Source organism: Octopus bimaculoides, chromosome 12, assembly GCF_001194135.2.
Source record: "Octopus bimaculoides isolate UCB-OBI-ISO-001 chromosome 12, ASM119413v2, whole genome shotgun sequence".
In the NCBI taxonomy this organism is placed as follows: Eukaryota; Metazoa; Mollusca; class Cephalopoda; order Octopoda; family Octopodidae; genus Octopus; species Octopus bimaculoides.
The window spans coordinates 66,286,357-66,308,381 of record NC_068992.1 but is presented as its reverse complement, the minus strand read 5'-3'; the positions used below and the strand labels follow the sequence as shown (position 1 = coordinate 66,308,381).

Here is a 22,025-nt window from a genome sequence, read left to right as displayed (position 1 = left end):
GTATATATATATATATATATATATATATATATATATAGAGAGAGAGAGAGAGAGAGAGAGAGAGAAGAAGAGTGAGAACCAATTGAAGATTATCAACTGTTTATATGGGTCACGCTATATGTAATTGATACTTTCAGTTAGCCAGGTGAGTTGAAGGTAGGCAAAAGAACGTGCACACGCACACACACACACGTGCTAGCAGCTACAACAAAGATCTGTGGAGGCTGGAGAGAAATGAATCAGGTAGAATGGATTCAGTAGGTGTGTAATGTTAATTTACATGAACGGTTGAGCTGTGGTGAGTTGAGAGAGGGTCTGGACATGAAAGGCATCAGTTGTTGGTGAATGATGATTACAAATGGGACAGAGCCAGAGATGGATATTGATGGAGGGAACATGTGGAGGAAGGAGACCAAAGATGATGATGATGATGATGATGGAGGGAACATGTAGGAGAAAGGAATTGAAGATGATGGTGCAAGAAGAAAACGATGAGTTCAGATGGAAGAGTATTGTATGTGATGGATGAAATGACAAAAGAGAGCTCCCAGTGGCAATATATTGTAGTGCAGTAGATCTATCAAACCCACAGCAGCAGCAGTTTCAAATGTCTACAACAATGAGGATGATACACACAGATACTGTATACATTTAGATAACATATTTATTAAAGCAAAAAAAAAAAAAAAATTCAATAAATCATTATTATTATTATTAGTAGTAGTAGCAGTAGTAGTAGTAGTATTAGTAGCAGCAGCAGCAGCAGTAGAGGTTTATTAAAATTAAAATGTTTTTTTTTTTTTTGTTAATGTTAAAACAAAACTAAAGTTTAAACCATTAAAAGCAAAACTTAATTTTTGAATGAATGCAAACTGAAAATAAATATTGTGTGTGAGTGTGTGTGTGTGTGTGTATTTCTTGTGAGTGTATGCATACGTGCGTACGAGTGCGTGTATGAATGTTCAAGTGTAGTGTGTATGAGTGAATGTGTGTGTGTGTGTGTGTGTGTGTGCAGATTAGTAACATCAGAGAATGGTTAAGAATATTTGAGGTGATCCTCCTATTAACTGGGTTATAAAAAAAACAGTTAAAAAAATAAGAAATAAGACATGAAAAAGTTAAATGCTAAAAAAGAAAGCCAAAACTTGTATTGGTGTTGGCTGAGAAGACGTTGAGAGTGGAGATTGTAAGGAAGATAGATAAGATGTTAGTGTGACTTTGTTTGTTGCTGTTGTTTTTGTTATATAAGGGGGAAGTTAACATCTCTGATGAAGAATGGAATAGTTTTCTGGGCAGAGAACAAAAATGTTGCTGCAGTTATAAAAGACAAAAATAGATTGGTTATCTTAGAAACAACGAGCTTTTGTCGATTCTGATATAAGAGGTACAAGGCCACATATTTCAAAGCAGGGGTTTACTTCATTATATCTAGCCCAAGTACAATTATTATTATTATTATCATCATCATCATCATCATCTCTTCTGACAGCAATACAAGGCTACAAAATTCGAGAAGGCTATATCTCTATAAAAGCTGATTACACAGCCACCGTTGATAATAACTGGCGCTTATTTAACTACGACTTGCACCACCTCCCCTAAAAATAACAACAAAGGTTTCTGCTTTTTGGCAAAAGCCAATGGACGGGATCATGGTCAGTATATTACTGGTGCCTGCTGGTCTTTAATTCATCCTGGAAGGTGTGGCTGATTAAATGCCACAGTTTGACAGAAGCAGTGCAGTTGAGTTAATGAAAACCAAAACGCAACTGGTACATATATAAACTCCCAGACATTTGAAAAGTTGAACCAAGCACAAACTGAACTCAAAATATTCTTCAATTCTTTAATAATAATGATACAGTTCTATATTTAAGAGATGAGGAATTATGTACATTATTTACATTTGACGGATATTTGTCCTCATCTTGTTTGTTAACACAACGTTTCAGCTGATATACCCTCCAGCCTTCAACAGGTGTCTTGGGGAAATTTCAAACCTGGGTTCTCATTCCTAAGGCATTTTTTGATGTTGTTATTATTATTATTATTTTATTATTATTCAGGTCACTGCCTGGAATAGAACTCAGAATCTTGGGGTTAGTAGCCGGCGCTCTTAACCACTACACCATATGGTTTTGAATTTTGCCACAAAGGCAACCATTTTGGGGAGGGGACGAGTCGATTGTATTGACCCCAGTGTTTCACTGATACTTAATTTATTGAGATTGAAAGGACGAAAGGCAGTCGACCCCAGTGGAATTTGAACTCAGAATGTGAAGATGGACAAAATACTGCTAAGCATTTCACCCGGCATGCTAACAATTTTGCCAGCTCGCCGCCTTAAAGTGTAAGATGCTGGGTCCCCCAAGTGGTCCCCCATCTAAGTACTCATCACTAGGCTCAATGTTGCTTAACTTTGGCAAACGGATGACAAACCGATGCATTCAAAGTGAGTTAAATGTCATCTAGAGCAGCAGATAATCAGGGAGAAGGTGAGAAGGTGAGGAATATATGTGATGAGGAGCCAGTGATTGCAGTCAGCAGGAGACATATTAGTAGACATTAGTGTGCCAGGACAACACTAGTGCAATTAATACAGCTTTGTTAAGAACAGATTGTTAAACAGAAAACAAAAACAGATATCCAGAACTTTGGTGACACCCTCCTCATACAGACAGACAATGCAGCTGATTAGGTATTTTAGGGAAAAAGGAAAAGGTATGAATGTTACTAGAAATATATGTATGTGTGTGTTTGACGTCCTGTACCCATGTATGCATCTATATATACATATATGTGTATGTACATATGCATATATATATGTAGATATATATATATATATATATATATATACATATATATATACACACATGCATGCATACACACACATGTGTGTGTGTGTGTGTGTATAAGTGGGGGGTGTATAATGAAGGTAGAAATATATTTTAATATCTCAGCATGAGAAAAAGAAATAGTACATGAAAGAAAGGAAGTAGGGGGAGAGAAAGAGAGAGAGAACTGAACAGAAAAGAACTAGGTCAGATTGACGGGGGGTGGGGTGGCACAATTATTGGAGCCAAAATTATTGAAAACGATTCCAAGAATTTAGTGGGTGGGTGGGAGATATGCTGTGGTGATGGTAGGGAGGTAAGAGAGACTTGGAAATGAAAAAAAGGAGGGAGAGAAATGAGGATAAGATAAGAGTGAAATTGTTGGATATGAACCTAGATTGGTTTTATTATTTGGTCAAATCCAACAAAATGTCACCTCCACCTCTTACCACAAGTAGTATGGGGTATATATATATGTGTGTACGTGTGGGGGGACAATCTAAGTTCCACAGCTTCTGAAAATGGATTGTTCTGTGAAGGGGGTGAAGTAGACAGGGTCACTCCCACATCTGAAGGGTAGTTTTGAACACAGCTAACCTTTATGTTTCACCCAGAACATGGTTGTAACTGCAAAATAAAAACCAATGGATCAGAAATATTCATAATTCCAGACAACATCTCATACATCATCATCATCCTCATCATCACACAGCTACAGTTATAGCTTTAATCAAATATTTTCTTCTCAGTTTTTGTTTCAAATGGCTTTACACTTCTTATACAGATTGGATGGTCAGGTAAATTTGCACATTTATACAGCTTTATTATGGGATGGTACTGTCTTTTTCTCCTCTCTCTTCAAATATCTGGATGCTCACCTTCCAACCACGAAGTGAAAATAACACTTAATGTTTATCAAGGGACACTTAACTATGTAGAATAATTAATGCCTCTTGCTTAATGAACCATACAATATATAAGTAGGCCATATCAAATAGCCTACTTTTATATTGAATGGTTATATATAACAGATAGTTCAATGCCAGTTTACCCATATCTTTTTCTTACAAGTCTTAGATTAGTACACACACACAGAGTTGCTATCCGCACAGAGATTAGATAACACGAAAATGATAATTGATAGATTAGATGAAATTTAAGAGAATGATTGGGGTCAAGTCTTCAGTAACCAAACTGAGACAAGACTAATGTGGAAGTACCTCCAATCCATCATCCTAGGTGGACCATTGTGTGTGGATTTATATGAGGGTTACTTTAGCTGGCAACGCAAACAATGGTCATGGGTAGAATGTCAATAGAAACAATTCTTTAAACAACTGCCAACCTGCACCACCCACCTACATACACACAAAAATGCTGGCAGAGTCCATTTATTAGTAAAAACAGTTCAACTTCAGCAGCAGAAAACAGACTCTCAATTCTGAAACAGCAGACATTTTTGGACTTGGATTCCTCTAGGACTTCTGGAGCCAATCATAGAAAGGAATTAGCAATATCAGTGAAAGTATCAAAGAGATAATGTCTCCAAAGAGTCCATTCTATGTCCTCACAGATTTCCTTTCAGTTTTGCAAGTTTTGAAATGGTTTGTCTCCTGCCCCTCTGCCCCCAACAACACTTCTTTTTCAGACTTATTTAAGAACCACTGATTAGAGACAATATCATTTTTTTTTCCCATGCTGTCTTGATGATTATAGATTACATTCAAAGAGAAAGATAACAAGATAAAACTATATTAACACATAAAATAATAAAGATTTTGACAGCAGATAAAGAAACGAGAGAAGAAAAAAATGATAGCAATTAAGGGATGTGTTTTTTTCTTTAGATATTTCTTTTTTAATCTAAATTGAAAATAGCTTTAAAAAAATCATTTCATATGTTACAATCCAAATTATCTTTTATTTATAAACATATCTGCAGAAGTACTTGCACTAAACACACGTGCACACACACACACAATAACCAATATTTAATTTTGAAGCTTTGCTATTTCCTCTGAGAATTTTCATTAATTTTCACAGCAAATATTGTAAAATTTTTCGATGTATCTTACTTTATCAGAACTATTTCTCTTCCGTATCTTATGAATAATGGTTAATTATATGAGAAACTGGTTTGCAATATAAACCAATTAGACAATCTCTCTTTCAACAAGAAGTATTTGAAAGTAAAATAATAGAGAAGAGAGTGAAAATGTTCCACATTTCAATTAGATAAACTTAATATTTCCACAAGATCTGTTGAAATGTTTTTCGTTTTGTTTATAACGACTTTTATTTAAGTAGAGAGGAAAACACAGTGAGAAGGTGATATTAAATATTATATCTCCATCATTGTTATCAACAAGCCAAACGGTCATATATATGGCGCCAATATATCTTGCACAGATCTCTCTCAAACACACACAATTTACAGAATGAATAAAAGTATGAAGAGGAAGAAGAACAACCATGCTGCTTGAACAAAGAGAATCTTGCTTGCCTCTGTAGAAGCCACTTCATGGGGAAGTCTATATATGGTAACTCAAACTACAAGAAATACAAACCAAAAAGAGGAAGGACACACAGGATGATATCAACATTATCATCATCAAGGTCATGACCAGAAAGCTCTGATCATAGGTTTGCTGGCTCGGATTGGACATGCAGTTAAACAGCAACACAACATCCCATACAGTGCACCACAGCAGCATTGTCCTCAGTGGAATTTGGGTGGATTTGGGAATTGTTGCACCTTGTGAAGACTGTTCCTCGAGTTGCTGGGCCGACCACACACACACACACACGTCTTTCATCTCTTACCACGTTTCAGGCATCGGACTGTGGCCATGCTGGAATAATTTTTAGACAAATGAAGTGACCCCAGTACTTTTGTTTTCAAGCCTGGTACTTATTAATTTCTTTTGCCAAACTGCTAAGTTATGGGGACATAAATACACCAACACCGGTTGTCAAGTGATGTTGGGGGGACAAACACAGACACAAAGATACAGATACATAGAAATACAGAAATATATACATACGACAGGCTTCTTTCAGTTTCCGTCTACCAAATCCACTCACAAGGCTTTTTGTTGGCCCAAGGCTAGTAGAAGACTTGCCCAAAATGCAATGCAATGGAATTGAACCCAGCACCATGTGGTTGGGAAGCAAGCTTCTTACCACACAGTCACGCATATATATGTGTGTATATATATATTGTGTAACAGTCATTATTTTAACGAGTTATATCTAATTATCACCCAAAGAGACACATCTACACTGCCAGATGCTCCTAAAGCAGTTGTTAAGTATCCCATCCATAAGGGATTGATGCTAGATGCATCGAAACAATTGTAGTAATTTATAAACATTCTCATATCTTCCGCCTCTCTCATTAATCACACACACACATACACACATATATATGTATATATAAAATACCTTCATGTGCCATGGTTCTGCTTGACTGGAACTGGGATTAAAACATGTTTTAATCTACAATTTGCAATTGACCCTAAAAGTATATTGATGAACTCCATCAATGCACCATGTTTTCTTCACATCTACTCAATGTCTTTCAACAAAACAACTGACACCGTTACCACAATGATGAACATACAAATGTGTATACTCGAGGGTTAGTATGTCCTTCCGTACAACTTCCATCCAAAATATGACACTTGCCTACGATGACTCAAGTTAATGTCATTCCATACTGAACTTCCGGTTGTCACGTCATAGAAGCCAAACCCAGGAACTGCCACAGGGAAGTAAATGTAGCTTTATTCAAAGATGGCAGTGTTCCTTCCTTGTAAGTTTTCTCAAATTAGGAAGCAAAAATATTAACATATGATCTAATATGAAAGGCACCTGGTTCACGGTATACTCACAGGTAAGAATAAATAGGACGTGTTTGTGCATTTGGCTATTGAGACAGGACTAGCAGTGGCTTTCTTCCAAGACCCAATGTCCAATCTTGGCATCAGGTATGAAAAGGACATTTACAACTGTGAAAATGTAAGGTCTCGAACAACACAGCTCCGACTTCTGTTGGGCTGTACTCTGTGCCCACTACCACGATATTTCCTTGCCAAGGAACCAATAAATGGTTCCTTGAATTAGCTTGCTTAACCTATTGATTGGATATCACTGTTGCTTGAACTGTGAGGGATTTATCAGAAAGTTAGTTCAGGTGTGTGTATGTGCACACACACGCATGTTGACCAGTGGTATATAAAATAAGTGAACTCGCTTGTCCTCCATAGTTCAGAGGACAGAGTAAGCAAGAGTTCTAGATTGTACATGTGTGTTTATCAGAGACACAATGCAGCCTTAGCTGCCAGTCACCATTCTTCATTTAGCCTAAAGGATGGCCTTTGTAACTTCTGGGATCAGCTCTAATTCTTAGCCTTTATATGCAACATTTCATAGAATTTTCTCAAAAATAATTCTCTGAAGTATTAGAACCATATGTCACAAGTCCTCAACTTCACTAAAGACAAGAGTTAACTAGGAAATTAACTAACCAGTAATTAAACAAGTGGATCCCATTATGCCACCCATCACAAGTCATCAAATTGTTTGCGAGATCTTTACTTTCAAATTTCACTGGGATAAAAAGCCCTTAACTGATGAAAAACAGTTAAGGGTTAGTGACCGGAAGTGCATCGTAGCATTAAATGAAACAGACAAACTAACAAAAGAATTCCTCTGCAATGACATCAGATCTAAGTGAATATCAATGCTCCAGTTTATGGGGGAAGATTATCGATAAAGACCCTAATCCTCTATCAGTAGGTGTGCACAAGAAATGAGATGAAGTCAAAAAGGTGGGAAATAAAACAACTTACAAACACTGCTACATTTAGTACACAAAGGTACTTAACTTCGGTTAGTGACAGCTCTTTGGTTGGTAATACTGATTTCATATCTTGGCACAAGGAAGCAATTTTGAGGGTCGGGGTAAGTTGATTACATCGACCCCAGTGTTCAACTGGTACTTATTTTATCGATCGCCAGAAGGAGGAGAGGTAATGTTGACCTTGGCATAGACAGATGAAATGCTGCTAAGCATTTGGCCTCAGATGCTAACGATTCAGCCAGCTCACAGCTGAAAGAAATGTACCAGATTCCGATTGTTGTTGAGTGTGGCAGCTCCTTTCTTGTAGACAGCTGGATATTAGTATCTGCGCCTGATGTATAGCACTGAATGACATTAAACTAGGGAACTGACAGATTGTTTGAAAGGGGTCAAGATAGTACTTTAGGAAATCAGAACTACCAGAAAATGACAGAGAGATAGAAATAGACCGAGATGAGAATGATGAGAACAGTTTGGGATGCTGGAATGGTCTCAAAATAGTTTTGCAGAAAATAGAAATAAATGGCACAGAAAATGAAGAGACCATTCCAAGCCTGAGCGACAAGAAAACAAACGAAACCATGATAAAAACTGATGATCTAACAAGAAGCTGAAGTGAAATGGGTGTCGACGACCAGGTAATGTGTGTGTGTGTGTGTGTGTGTGTGTTTATATAAAACAGTGTGTTTGTTTGAAATGTAACGCTAAAGAGAGAAAAAAAAAACAATAAAACAAACCTAAAAGGATTCTGATTGCCAAGGTATGTAATAGAATAAAAATGTAGAGGATAGCCAGAGAAAGTGAGCTAAAGAAAGCAATAAAGAATTCTAAATATCAGGTGTAATTTTGACTGAGTCATAAGGTAAGAATTGAAGGGAGAAGAAATCTAGGCCAGTGGCAGATGGTAGCGAGAGCAGATTGAAGCTGAAAAACTGATGAGAAAACACAAGTAAATCGTTGATTGAAGAGGATGGTTATAAAACAGAAACAACCACAAAGAAGTAGAGAAAAGAAAAGAAATATATTGTACAGACCAGACTAAACCTCTTCTAATTTTGCACGGCAATTGAGGGGAGGGGTTAGCAACAACAGATGATGGTGGTGATGGTAATGATGATGGTGGTGGTGGTGGTTTACCTGATTGTTTTTATACATCCACCAAATATCATAGGGGAGCTGAAAATCTGATACCTCTTCTCGCAAATCTTTTCCTCCGTGGAGGGGAGCAGGAAGTGAGCCACGACCAAAGTTGCTAACTTGATGGAAGGTGGTTTTGTCTTTATTCCTCACTGTAGTTTTCCTGTTTTGTTGTCTGGAATTTGGAAAAAATAAAAGAGAAAATAAATATAAAAATGTTAAATATTTGACAATAAAGAAAATAATTTACAAATGTATTTAAGATCTGACAGTTATTGCTTCATTAAGTTTGTGTCTGATAGATATTGCAACAAGAAATATTCCAAAACAGTTAATCAAGAAGAAATCAATAAATATGAAGAATATGAAGAATATCTTCTCCCAAGATGGTTGCTTCAGCTGACCATTATTCCGCTCAGGGACATCATATGGTCATGGCAAACACTGTAGACCAATATTAGATTCCTGATGTATTTTATCTTTTACTTGTTCAGTCATTAGACTGTGGCCATGCTGGGGCACCACCTTGAAGAAGTTTCAGCAGAATGAATTGACCCCAAGGTTTATTTTTTAAAGCCTGGTGCTAAATCAATCAGTCTCTTTTGTTGAACTGATATGTTACGAGGACATAAACACACTAACACTGGTTGTCAAGTAGTGGTGGTGGTGAGAAGGGCAGTCACAAACACAAAGACATACACACATGACGGGCTTCTTTCAGTTTTCGTCTACCAAATCCACTCATAAGGCTTTGGCTGGACAGAGGCCATAGTAAAAGACACTTGCCCAAGGTGTCATGCAGTGGTACTGAACCTGGAACCATGTGGTTGGGAAGCAAACTTTTTACCACATAGCCATGCTCATGTGTATATCTATCATTTCAGAGGGTTTCTGAGATGAAATAAGTACAATAATTACAATATCACCTCCACACACCAGGTTTGTCTCAGTAACAAACCATTAACTGAAAGCCCAGTGAGGGAATTGACGAAGTTCTGGTGTTCTTGGCCCGTGGGTTAAACTTGAGGGGAAAAGTATTTAACTGAGTCTGCACCAGTTTAAATTAAACAAGGGTGAGACATCTTGGTGGCCTTAAATTGACTGGATAATTGCCTATCTACAACACACAGCAGCATGTTAGTTGCCTTTTCATACAATGTATATAAGGCATGGCCATAAGCTATCAAACCTCCCCAGTCACAGCTACACATCCTGGCCTTTTGCCAAATTTGTCAACTTCTTCCAACCATCATCCCATAACTTAGACACTTCCAGTAGCAATGTCCCTGCAGTTACAGACATCATATTTGTTCATACCATTACACGTCGATTTAAACATATACAGACATCATATTAACACACATTTTCAACCTATGCCAGCATGGGAAATAGAGAGAGAGAGAAGGATTGTGTGTGTGTGTGTGTGTGTATAAAGGTGAAACAGCTCCATTAATAATTTCCTTTGACAATGTTTTTGTGGAGAGGCACAAAATTCATTGAACTAATTCAACACCTGTTATTGATACTTTGTCACTGTCCTGGGTGAAGAAAGGGAGAAGTTGACTCCAGCAGGAGTTGAACTCAGAATTGATACGTAAAAGCAACTGAATCCCAGTGTCTAAACAAGACAGTGTGTGGCTGGCAGAGTGGTGAGTCTACCAGACAATCAACCAAATGGTCAGAAGTTTGCATCTTGTAACCCTGTGTTGTATCTGTAGCTAAGACCCCTTGCTAATTGGCTCAGTCCAATTTGCTCTAAAGAGGGAGCTAAGACAACTGGCTCTGTCCACTTTATCGCAAATAGGTACTTCAGGGTAGAAACAATTTGTAGCAATTAGTTTGTTAGCTTGCAGTGCTGAGTTCAAGTCCTCAAGTGATCGTATATTGACCAGAGTTCCCCAATAATTGTAAACAGGTTGATACCACACTAAACATAGCAGACACAGGCACTCCTCACCACATGGACACTTTTCCTTTATATCAGCAGGTACAGCTCCTACTACAAACATGGAGCATAACCACCACCACTACCATTGAGGACATGGAGGATAGCCAACAGTGCCAACATGGAGGGTAACTTCAAAAGGCGGAGAGCTGGCAGAATGGTTAGCATGCTGGGCAAAATGCTTAGTGGTATTTTGTCTGTCTTTACGTTCTGAGTTCAAATTCCACCGAGGTCGACTTTGCCTGTCATCCTTTCAGGGTCGATAAATTAAGTACCAGTTGCATACTGGGGTGGATCTAATCGACTGCCCCCAACCGCCACCTCCCCAAAAATTTCAGGCCTTATGCCTAGAGTAGAAAAGAACATGTAGGGTAACCCTCCATTGACACAGAAGACAGATACCATTAGTTTTTAAATTGAGGAGGAGTGGTCATCATTGGAAAGAGAAGGTGGAGGAGGATGAAGCATTAAAGAATGCTTAGATTATTAATAAAGTTAATAAAATCCTGTGCCAGACACACAAAACCTCAGAATGAATTTTAATATAATGAAAAATGATTGCTATAGATAGATCCATAAATAGATAAAGGAGCCAAGAAACCCCCCACCCAAAAAGTGTTTCACCTGAATGGTTAAAATCCTAAGAAAACGAAACTGGTAACCCTGAAATCAGTGAAGGGTGAATGGAAGTCATAGCAGATTCTGGTTTCAGAGATCCTTGTCTACAAAAGCCACCAGACATTGTTAGCAGCAAACGGCAACACTCATGCGACTGATTCCAGTCTTTTCTCAGTGTTATGAATAGCAGCCAAAACAATAATTGACTGAGAAAAGAGGAGGGGCAGGGGAAGGAAAGAGAGAGTGTGTGCATGGCAGAAATAGAGAAAGTAAGAGAGAGGGAGGACAAAAGAAAAGGAGAGAGAAAAAAAGAGAGAGAAAGAAAGAAAAGAAAAACAGGCAGTGGAAAGAAAGAAGTATGAAGGAAGAATGAAAGAAAAACAGAAAGAAAGAAAGACAGACAGAATGAAGAATTTCTATTTGATATTTTCAATTCCTGGAAATCAACACTGTCTCAATCTGGTTTTCCTTTTCAGCAAATTAATGGAGTTTATTTTTCCTGTTCAATCTATTGATATTGCCTTTTGTCGATTGTTTATACTTGTTTGGTGTGTGTACTTTTTTTTTATTTGATGCTTCTTTCTTTATAGCATCTAAATCTGATAATTATAGTGTTTGCCTTGTTTCGCTTGGCTTTATTTATTCTCTTCTCACGACCACCACCACCATCAGTCTTCGCTCTTATTCCATTGAATGCAATTTTGTTACTAGAATAGCTGAGGTTCAACTAATATTTATTTTATTTTATCATCCAAGTCAATAGTTAGCAACTATTGTAATGAATTCAACAGGAAAAGACTAATTGTATTATCTCTTATCGCAATATTATCTTGAGGTTATCATGGCTGATTTGACAGCCATCTCCAATCAGCAGCAAAATAGCTCAATTTTCTTACTTAATTGACTGTCTAATGATTTAGCTGAATTAACACTGGATATTTTACAGGTGCCTTAAGATTAATTCCAAATTTGGTTAACACCTTCCTCTCCCGGTAGTTAATATAATGTTCACCCCTCAAGGAGTATACTTCATAATTTAACTACAACCCATTCGCATTCATTAAACTGAAACCAGTTACAAAGCCTCTAGGAGGTCACTGGATCTGTTAAAAATAGCAGTAAAATCTTCTTCAAACAACAGTTTGCCATTGGATAATGTCATCCTACAGACACTTTGTCTGTGAAGAGAAGAAAGCACCACAGATCACAGCCCTGTTTGATTAGAGCAGAGCTAAAGCTAAACATGTCCGGCCCAAATCAACGACTTTCTGTCCATAGCTGCTCCCCCTACTTCTTTCTATGTAGCAACTCTAACTTTTTGGGAAACGGTTTTATTGTAAGGGAAGGACTGTGCTCATGGCCTTGACAGGTCTGGCAGAGGCAGCCAGAGCAAAATGGTTGATGATGTTCTTGAACAACTGCAAGATGAGAGCTGTAGAGCATAAAAACATTGACCCCTGCTTTCTGTCCCTTACCTTCCAAACCATACAATTTTGATTCAATTCTTTCTCCATTTGGGACCTCTTCTCTCTTAAACAAAGCAGTGTCATCAAGTCCCTCATCCGTGTGGCTTTCAATGAAACAGTGAAATAGCAGAAATCCAGAGTTCACAGCCTTCCTTCAATATTTTCTCATAAAACTATTGTATTTTGATCTATGACACAAACTGATGACAATGAATATCTGAGATTAAATGTAATATCCATGCTATAAGCCAAGTTCATTCCATAAAGAAATAAAAACTGTGAATCTTATTCTTTGCCTTGTTTTATTATCTTTTTGTACTATAACACACACACACACACACACACACATACGGAAAAAGGAGAGAATATTAGAACAAGAACCAGAATAAATTTGCAGTGGCAGTAATCCTACAGAATCATATCTTAAGTTTCTTAATCACTCCAACATAATAATAATAATAATAATAATAATAATAATAATAATAACAAAGTCATTCAGGAGGATGGCTAATTTAAATATTCTACTGACAGACATCATAAGCATAGCTGAGAAAGCAGTGGAGGAGGAGGAGTCTGTGAAGAGTCTGTGAAGCTGTTATAATTTATAGTTTCCATTATAAGAACAAGAGTCAGGAAGAAAAAGAGGGGGAAAGATATAGGTTTCTAAGAATGATAGAGTCAATTAGAATGGCTTTGTCACCACAGCTTCCCTCTTAGTTACACTAATAGTATACAACTATATATATATATATATATATATATATATATATATATATATATATATATGAAACAAGATAGAAACAGGACAGACAATTATAGCAGCATGGCAACAAGAGAGGTTATTATTATATGAGACAGCCAGAGTACATATAGCAGCAATATTCTAGTTGTAGCAACATGGTCTTAGTAAATAGCAATCACAATGGAATGAAGAGTTCAATGGTTCTTATAAGAAGAACAACAACAACCGCAAGACAGTTGTGTTATGGTAGTGTTGTAGTAACAACCTAACACGACAGTTATGTTGCTATAGCTGTGTTATAGTAATCCTAACAACAACAACAACAACAATCACATTTTGTATTACGGTAGGAATATAAGGAAAGCAGGCATTGCAACAACAAAGTAACAAGTCATATAAACACAGCAACAACTGCCATAGCAACATACAAACAACAACAGTACAACTGTTAAAGTTTTATCAGTTTCAATCCTTATGGACAACCATGCTGGGACATCTTCAATGTTCATGTTACACACACACACACACACACACACACACACACACACACAAAGGGATTCTGCTAAATTTCTATCTCAACAAACTGGTCAACCTGAGACAGACACTTTGCCAAAGTTCTGTATCTTGGAATCGAACTCAGAACCAAATGGTGGCTTAGAACTTCTTAGCCATACTTTGGCACCATGCTTGTTATATCTGTAAAAATATATTATTGGAGTGAAATCCTCATCTTTAGACATGGAAAGATTCCCAACCTGCCTTGAGAGCAACTCTGGCTGGTTCAATGATGTAAACTTTGTCTTTTTAAGTGATTTAAATTTAAACAAAGTACAGATCCAGGAATATGGCATCAAAATGGTGACCAATCGGATTTGAACTGGGAGCATTTTTTTTAGAGTAAGCTTAATAACTTTGTGATTCAGCAAAAGAACTGATAGAATAAGTACAAGGCTTAAAGAAAAAAAAGTACTGGGGTTGATTTGTTGGACTAAAATTCTTGAAGGCGGTGCTCCAGCATGACTGCAATCTACTGAATGAAACAAGTAACAGATAAAAGACAAAAGAGCTCTTATCTATTATGGCCATACAGGCAACTTCCAGGGAGACATGCTGCTGCTGCTGCTGCTGCTGATGATGATGATAAGAAAGTGAAGGTTGAATGACCACCTTATGATAGTGACCCTTTCCACAGGGAATCTATTCTATGGGTAGGAAAGGGCTAGGTAGGAATAATAAATGCACTGTGTACCTAATGTACAGTAGAGGTGCATAAATAATAGATGGGACCTCAGTATGGTTAAATACAGATCAGAATAAAATCTTAGTTTAGCTATTTTTCAGTTTGGTTAAGAAAGCAAGGGTGACAACTGCAAGTGTTTGTGTATTGTTGGTCATCATTAGTGGAAGTATTGTCTTAACGATTGCTTATTGGCCCTGGACTAACTTGCTTAAATTATATGGAACTCTTTAATTAGTTTTAGTAACAATAATGTGAGTTTGACTATTTCCAATGGTTTCTATGTTTGAATGACCACAACAGGGTTTAAATACAATGTTTAGAGAAAATGTTAGGAAAACATAATCCTTTCTTTCTCTCTCTTTGTTTGCTTGTTTCTCTCTCTCTCTCTCACTCTCTCTCTCACACACACACACACAATCAAGGTCTAGTGATTAAAGTGTTAGCTCATGATCTTAAGGCCATGCATTCAATTCCTGGACCGAATGGCATGTTGCGTCCTTGAGCAAGGCACCTCTCCTCATGTTGCTCCGACCTGCTCAGCTGTAATGAAAGCCAGTTGGGTGCATCTCTCTTACTCTCTCTCCATCTTCAGCTGTCACAACCTGGATGACGTTTTGCTAAGTGAGGAGGGAGGGAGTGTCTATGTCTGCTTCCAACAACATAAGGGCCAATATCAATCAGTGAAAGCATGGTGTTTGTTACCAAGCCTCTGTGTGTGTGCATGCGCGCACGTGTGCAGACATGCATATGCACACAAGTGAGGAAGTTACTGAAGGTAGGCATTGCGTGAGATACAATAGACAAGCAGCAATTTGCTGAACTGTAAACCTGCTCAACATTAACAATAGATGTTGTGATGATGATGATGATGATGATGATGATGACAATGAATATTTAGGACCTTATGTTCATAATCAATGAAGTCCTCAAATTTCTCAATAACAGCTGACACTGTACAAGGTTCAAGGCCCCCAGTGAATTACTGCTTTCAGGTCTGAGACAGCACAGCTGCTATCTACACAAACATCTTGAGCTGCAACCAGAGAAAGGATAGGCAACTGACAAAACACATTTCAGTCTCAGGGCCACGGCTGTTCTGTCGCCTCTCTCTGTCTTTCCTTTGGCAACTGCAATGACCTCTGTTTCTCAGAGCCTGATCAGTCTCCTACCGTTTCCACTCAAGCATTCCCAACTCACTCCTCTCTTCATCCTTCTTATGGCCACTTCTCCACTGACCCTGCACTAACCACTGAAGTTCAGTCCTTTCATCCCCAAAATATCAGCCCTTTAGAATTTCCTTCTATCTTTCATGTAACCCTTTAGCATTCAGATCACTCTGTCAAATGTAATGCTTATTCAAGATTTCAATGACGTGGTTGCTTATTTTTAGAATGACATTCTAGGGTGGATGTGAGAGGCTGGATCTGGCCGGTTTGAATATAAAACCAGTAGAATATTTGGGTTGGATGTGGCTGGTTTAAATGCTAAAGGGTAAATAGCATTAAACTCACATATACATGTATACATACATATAGGTGTGTATATAGATATTTGTTCATTCACTTGTTTTACATCTGTTTTCCCATGGTTGTTTGGGTTGGAGGAATGCTATTTGAGGCATTGTTTTTTACGGCCAGATGCCCTTCCTGACACTAACCATTGTTTTTCAAGTAAGGAATCTCTTTCTTTCCACATGGCTTTGAAGGCATGAAGTGACTGGACACTCTGTTGATAGAAGAAACGGACAACAGCACTGCCTGTTGTCACATTTCTGTACAAGCAATCACAGGTGTTAACAAACACACATATATTTGAAATGTAAGACACGTATTTTTTAATAAGCAAACAATTTAGTCTTATCACAAGTTTTATTTTTAAATGGGCAGAAAAAGAGAACAATCTGACTAGTTTCTAATCTCATTAAACCTTCCTTCATCAGAAAAAAGCATACCCATCTCCACAGAGGGGTTATAAGCTATTTATAGTGTAGAGGAATTAAATGGGGCTGTCTCATTTATATAGTAGTGCAGGCAATGACACTATGGATTAATTAATAATGCACAACACAGTGGGATATTTTGGAGGAGGAGGGGATAATATAAATTGTTTAAGGTATGTCTTTTTATTAATAATCATATAATTTAGTCGTGCTGAGAAACTCTATGTCAACATTAAAAGAATGGAAGTAAAGAGCATGTTGACGAACAGTAACACTGAAGTGTTAGTTTAACAACAACAAACAAAAGGGGAAGAGAGGGCTCAATAACTGGTGTAGAGAAAGAGATTTCAATTTCAATAAACCACACGCGCGCGCGCACACACACACTGCCATCCTGACCTGCAGAGACATGGCTGAAACCTCACAAGAATATGACACTTTTACCTAGTCTGATTCAAAGACTCTCTCACTCTCCCGCCCCCACCCCTCACAACATGCCTCACTTTCATTGCAAAATCCCATTAGTAATTTCTGTGTTACACATGAATTAGTTCCTTTTCAAAGCAGCCAACCATCTTCCACTCTCAGCTTCTCCCTAGTCTCTCCTCTCCCCACTTCATCACCATCTCTCTCCTTCTCTCTTCTTCTTCTCTTTCTGTCTGCTGTTTCCTTTACTCACACCCCCTCCACTCATCTTTAGTCTTTTTTTCCCCCTTTTAATTCAGTCTTTATCTCCTCCTCCCCCAGTCTGCCTCCCCGCCCGCCCTGTCTTCTGTCTTCTCTATCTGTCAGACTCCTATCTTCTCTTTCTTCTCCACATCTTGTCTTCTATTTCCATCACCAGATACATTCATAGCAGCATAATTTCTAGAATATAAAGCAATAAACCAAGTCTACACATCTCTTCCCCTTCCCCCTCACTCTCTCATAGATTCTTTCATTACTCCTCACTATCACCACATCATTACTCCCTCTTCTCTATTCCACTGCAAAAATTCTTTACCTCCAACAGCTTCCCTCCTGATGGAAAGTGCTTAATATTCTATTTCCAGGTGAATGGGTGTAAACACATCCAAAGCACTGTGTGAAAAGCTGCAATGGAGAATATTGGCCTTCCTCTCAGCTCTGGCTGGAGACATTCCAATTCTAAATAGATTTGATGCAGCTCCACTCAAAATCCTACCACCCTCTCACTCTATACACACACACATCTATCTATCTATCTATCTATCTATCTATCTATCTATCTATCTATCTACATACATACACACACATGTATATATGCATAGATACATACACATATGCACATACATAAAATCTTTTACATACAGACACATCATCATGGCTTTGTAATTAAGAAGTTTGCTTCACAAGCATATGGCTTTGGGTTCAGTCCCACTGTATGGCACTTAGGGCAAGCAAGTGCCTTATACTAGAGCCCCCAACCAACCAAAGCTTTGTGAGTGGATTTGGGTGACAAGAAAGTTGCTTTCTAACCACATGGTTCTAGGTTCAGTCCCACTGTGTGGCACCTTGGGTAAATGTCTTGTACTATAGCCTCGGGTCAACCAAATCCTTCTGAGTGGATTTGGTAGATGGAAACTGAAAGAAGCCTGTCGTGTATATGTGTGTGTGTGTTTGTTCCCCACCATCACTCAACAACCAATGTTGGTGTGTTTACGTCTCTGTATCTGAGCGGTTCAACAGGAAACTGATATAATAAGTATTAGGCTTACAAAGAATAAGTCCTGGGGTCAATTTGTTTGACTGAAGGCAGTACTCCAGCATGGCCACAGTCAAATGACTGAAACCAGTAAAAGAATATGGAGGCACGCGTGCATGCGTGTGCCTCCTTGTGTTGAGATCACATTACAAATGTAACTGGGCACCACTGTTGGACAAAGTGTCATAAATATTCAGTCTTCCATGAAAACATGTCTAGCCATGGAGAAATATTACCTTATTTGACAATAGGAAGGGTATCTGGCTGTAGAAAAATCTTTCCCCACAAATTCTGATTCATACAGGAATGGAAAAGTAAATATTAAAGATGACAGTGATGCTGATATATATTTACGGTTCTCAATGCTACACACACAGACACACATGCACTATATGAAAATCTACAGCCTCAGGGCATTAAGACTACTGTCAGTTTGAAACCATTGTTATACGGTTTTCCTTAGACCATCCGTCCATGTAGAAAACTGGATCACAAAGCACAAAATCAACAGCAATTAACTACTCATGCCAAAGTTGTTGCCTAACATCTACCAAAGAAAGCATTCATCTAGAGAATGAAATCAAATTCAATCATAGAAACGTACAAAACGGGTGGAAGATGCGATGAGTAGTCTCCCCTGTTCTAAATTAACCCTTTTCAAAAAAGCTATTATACTCATTCATGAAACCACATGAATTTAATTCACATTTAATTTGATTTAACACAGAAACTTAATTAATTAGTAATTCCATTTAATTGATGTAGACTGTATATTTATAAACATATAACATGTAGACTCGTGTATTTCACTTAATCATTTAATTCCAGTCTTTGACAGGGGTGCTCTAAAGATGTGGCATTTCAAAGTAATATTCTGGAATTACTAGACAGCAACCCTACCCCAACCTCAAAACGAACTGATAATTCAGAATCAAGTTTACTGGGAAATTCGTAGTGTACACACACACACACACACACACACACACACATTTTCTGAAGACAAAACATATAATAATAAACAAATGGACGGAATGACATACTAAATGCACACACACACACCTATATATGACAGCCTGCACATATTTCTTCTAGGGGACTTCAACCTTGCAAATGTTGAATGGGCCGAGGGCCACCTTCTCTCAGGCAATGGTCAAGCCAGAGTTATGGCAGAAGACAAGCATTGCTCTAGGGGCAACACAGTGAACTTGAACCCAGATTCCCATGGTTACACAGCAAACTTCATAAACACACAGCCATCTGTCTGTCCGTCCATCCATATGTATTTAAAAATTCTTGTGTGATGCCAGAGTTTGGTTCTACCTCTCATACACTTCCTCCTCATACATTGACAACCCCCAGGCTGTCACCTCCACCAACACCCACACCAATGCAAATAATACCATTCCTCATTCTTCTCTAATCTTCTGCATTCAAGTCTTGTTCCCATGCATCCTAGATATCTTGCACCAGATTTCCACTGATCCCTCAAACAACATCTTCCATTGAGGTCATGCCAACTTTGTCCTCTTTAACAAAACCCTTCCACCAATACCTCACAATCACAGCACATAAACAGCTCACTTTCCCCCCATAACATCAACATCACACAACTCAAACCCTTGTGGTTGTTTTAAATGCTCCTCCTCCTCACTATCTTCTCGTCAATGAACAATCTGAATATAACAAGTAACCTTCCTCAAAAGATTGGTCTTTCTCTTCAAAGCAAGAAACTGCTTCACACCATTTCTACAACTGCAATCAAAGACATCCAGAGAAAGCCCACTCAGCCAAGTGGTAGGAAGTTACTCCAACTTGTGAGCCACCTCCAGTTCTGTTTGTTATTGTGCTGCTTCTATTTAGGCCTTTCCTTTGCCTCTTCTCCCCTAATCACACCCAGGCCCTGCACTAACCAATGCTTCTACTCCCTTCATCTCAGACTGTTGATCCTCAAGAATTCCTTCCCGGCTCATGCTTCCTCTACAACAGTTTAAATGAAATGGTTAATGTCAGGGATCTTTACCAGTCTTAGTAAACCCTGAAAAAGCCATGGGTAAAGCTATCTTTCCTCTAGATTGAACTTGTGTGTGCATGTGTGTGTAGAAATGGCTGTGTGGATAAGAAGTTTGTACACCAACCACACAGTTTCTGGTTCCATCTTAGTGCATGGCATGCTACTCCCAACAAGGAAAGAGTGGGAGAACAGAGCAGACAGAATCAAGCAGTGAAACCTACTGAGCACCAGTACAAACCACTACAATACTGACCATCCCCAATTAATCACTGTTATTTAAATGTTTCTAAGTCGGCAAAGCTGGCTGAATCCTTGCTGCACTGCGAAAAATGCTTAGCAGCATCTCTTCTGACTTTCCGTTCTGAATTCAAATATAACCGAGGTTGACTTTACCATTCATCCCTTCTGGGTATCGATAAAATAAGTACCACTTGAATACTGGGGTCGATGTAATCAACTTACCCCCTCCCTCAAAATCACTGTCCCCATGCCAATATTTGAATCCATTGTTATTATTATTTTTCTAATCAGATATCAAAGAAATAAACAAAACATATTCAGGTTATTTGTTATTTGATTTAAAAGAAAAAAATTTAAAAACCAACAAAAACACATAAAAAATTTTTTTCCTTCTAAAACAACAACAACAACAACAAACTGTGATATTATCAAGTTTAAGCTTGAATTAGTGTGACATGAGAGAAATTGAAATAACAACAGTGGCAACAGCCAGAATATTGTATGGCATGTGGTGACAAGTCAAAAGGGTGGTGGGGGTGGAGTGTAAGAAGGTGGAAGGAAGACGGATGAGGGAGGGGCCGTTCGAAATTAACAAGAAAGAATTAGTGATTATTTAAAATGACTTTTGAAATTTGACAGAACAAGATGGTGAGAGAGGAGGGAGGGAGGAGGGAGAGGATATTTCATCACACAAGAGCATGCAGGCCACTTAATTAGAATTCTATTAATCAGAAATGACATTCATTAGCAACCAAATGGTCAGTCATTGTTTAGCCCCAGGTGAGCATTGATTGAGCAGAGCCAAGGTCAGAGACAATCCAACTGTGGCCATTCTGTCATTTTCCCAGGTGCAAGGAATTCAAGACCACATTATCCACCCAATGTATCCTTTTTAAAGATAAGGTGTAAGTTGAGCTAGATTAGGTTACTATTTCTAGCAGGTTAAACAACCACACAGAGGAGTGTGGTAGAAGTCGTTGTAGAAGTGGTGGTAGAGGTAATAATGGAGAAGAGCAGAATGATGGTAGAAATGATGAAAACGGCGGAGATGGTGGTGGTAGAAATGAAGATGATGAGGATACGGTGATGGCGGTGGTGCTGATGGTGGTGGCAATTATAATGAATTAACATTCCAGCCTTAGAAAAAAAAAAAATAAAGTATCAATAAAACCAAAGACTAAAGAAAACAAATAAAAACATTGAATCAGTTTAGCATAAAATATTTTGGCTCTCCCTCTCTCGCTCTCCTTCTCCCTCCCTCTCTCT

The 22,025-nt window shown here is 38.2% G+C and overlaps 1 protein-coding gene across 3 annotated transcripts in view; it reads right to left on the bottom strand.

Moving 5' to 3' along the window:
• The window catches only part of LOC106884485 (uncharacterized), a 100,634-nt gene that overhangs the window by 24,568 nt on the left and 54,041 nt on the right, over nucleotides 1-22,025 (bottom strand). For 2 of the 3 annotated variants that reach the window (XM_014935894.2, XM_014935895.2), the window contains exon 4: nucleotides 8,836-9,010. In XM_014935894.2, coding sequence (XP_014791380.1) covers nucleotides 8,836-9,010 — 175 coding nt within the window. The remainder of the gene's footprint in view (nucleotides 1-8,835; nucleotides 9,011-22,025) is intronic. The other variant, XM_014935896.2, reaches the window with a different exon arrangement.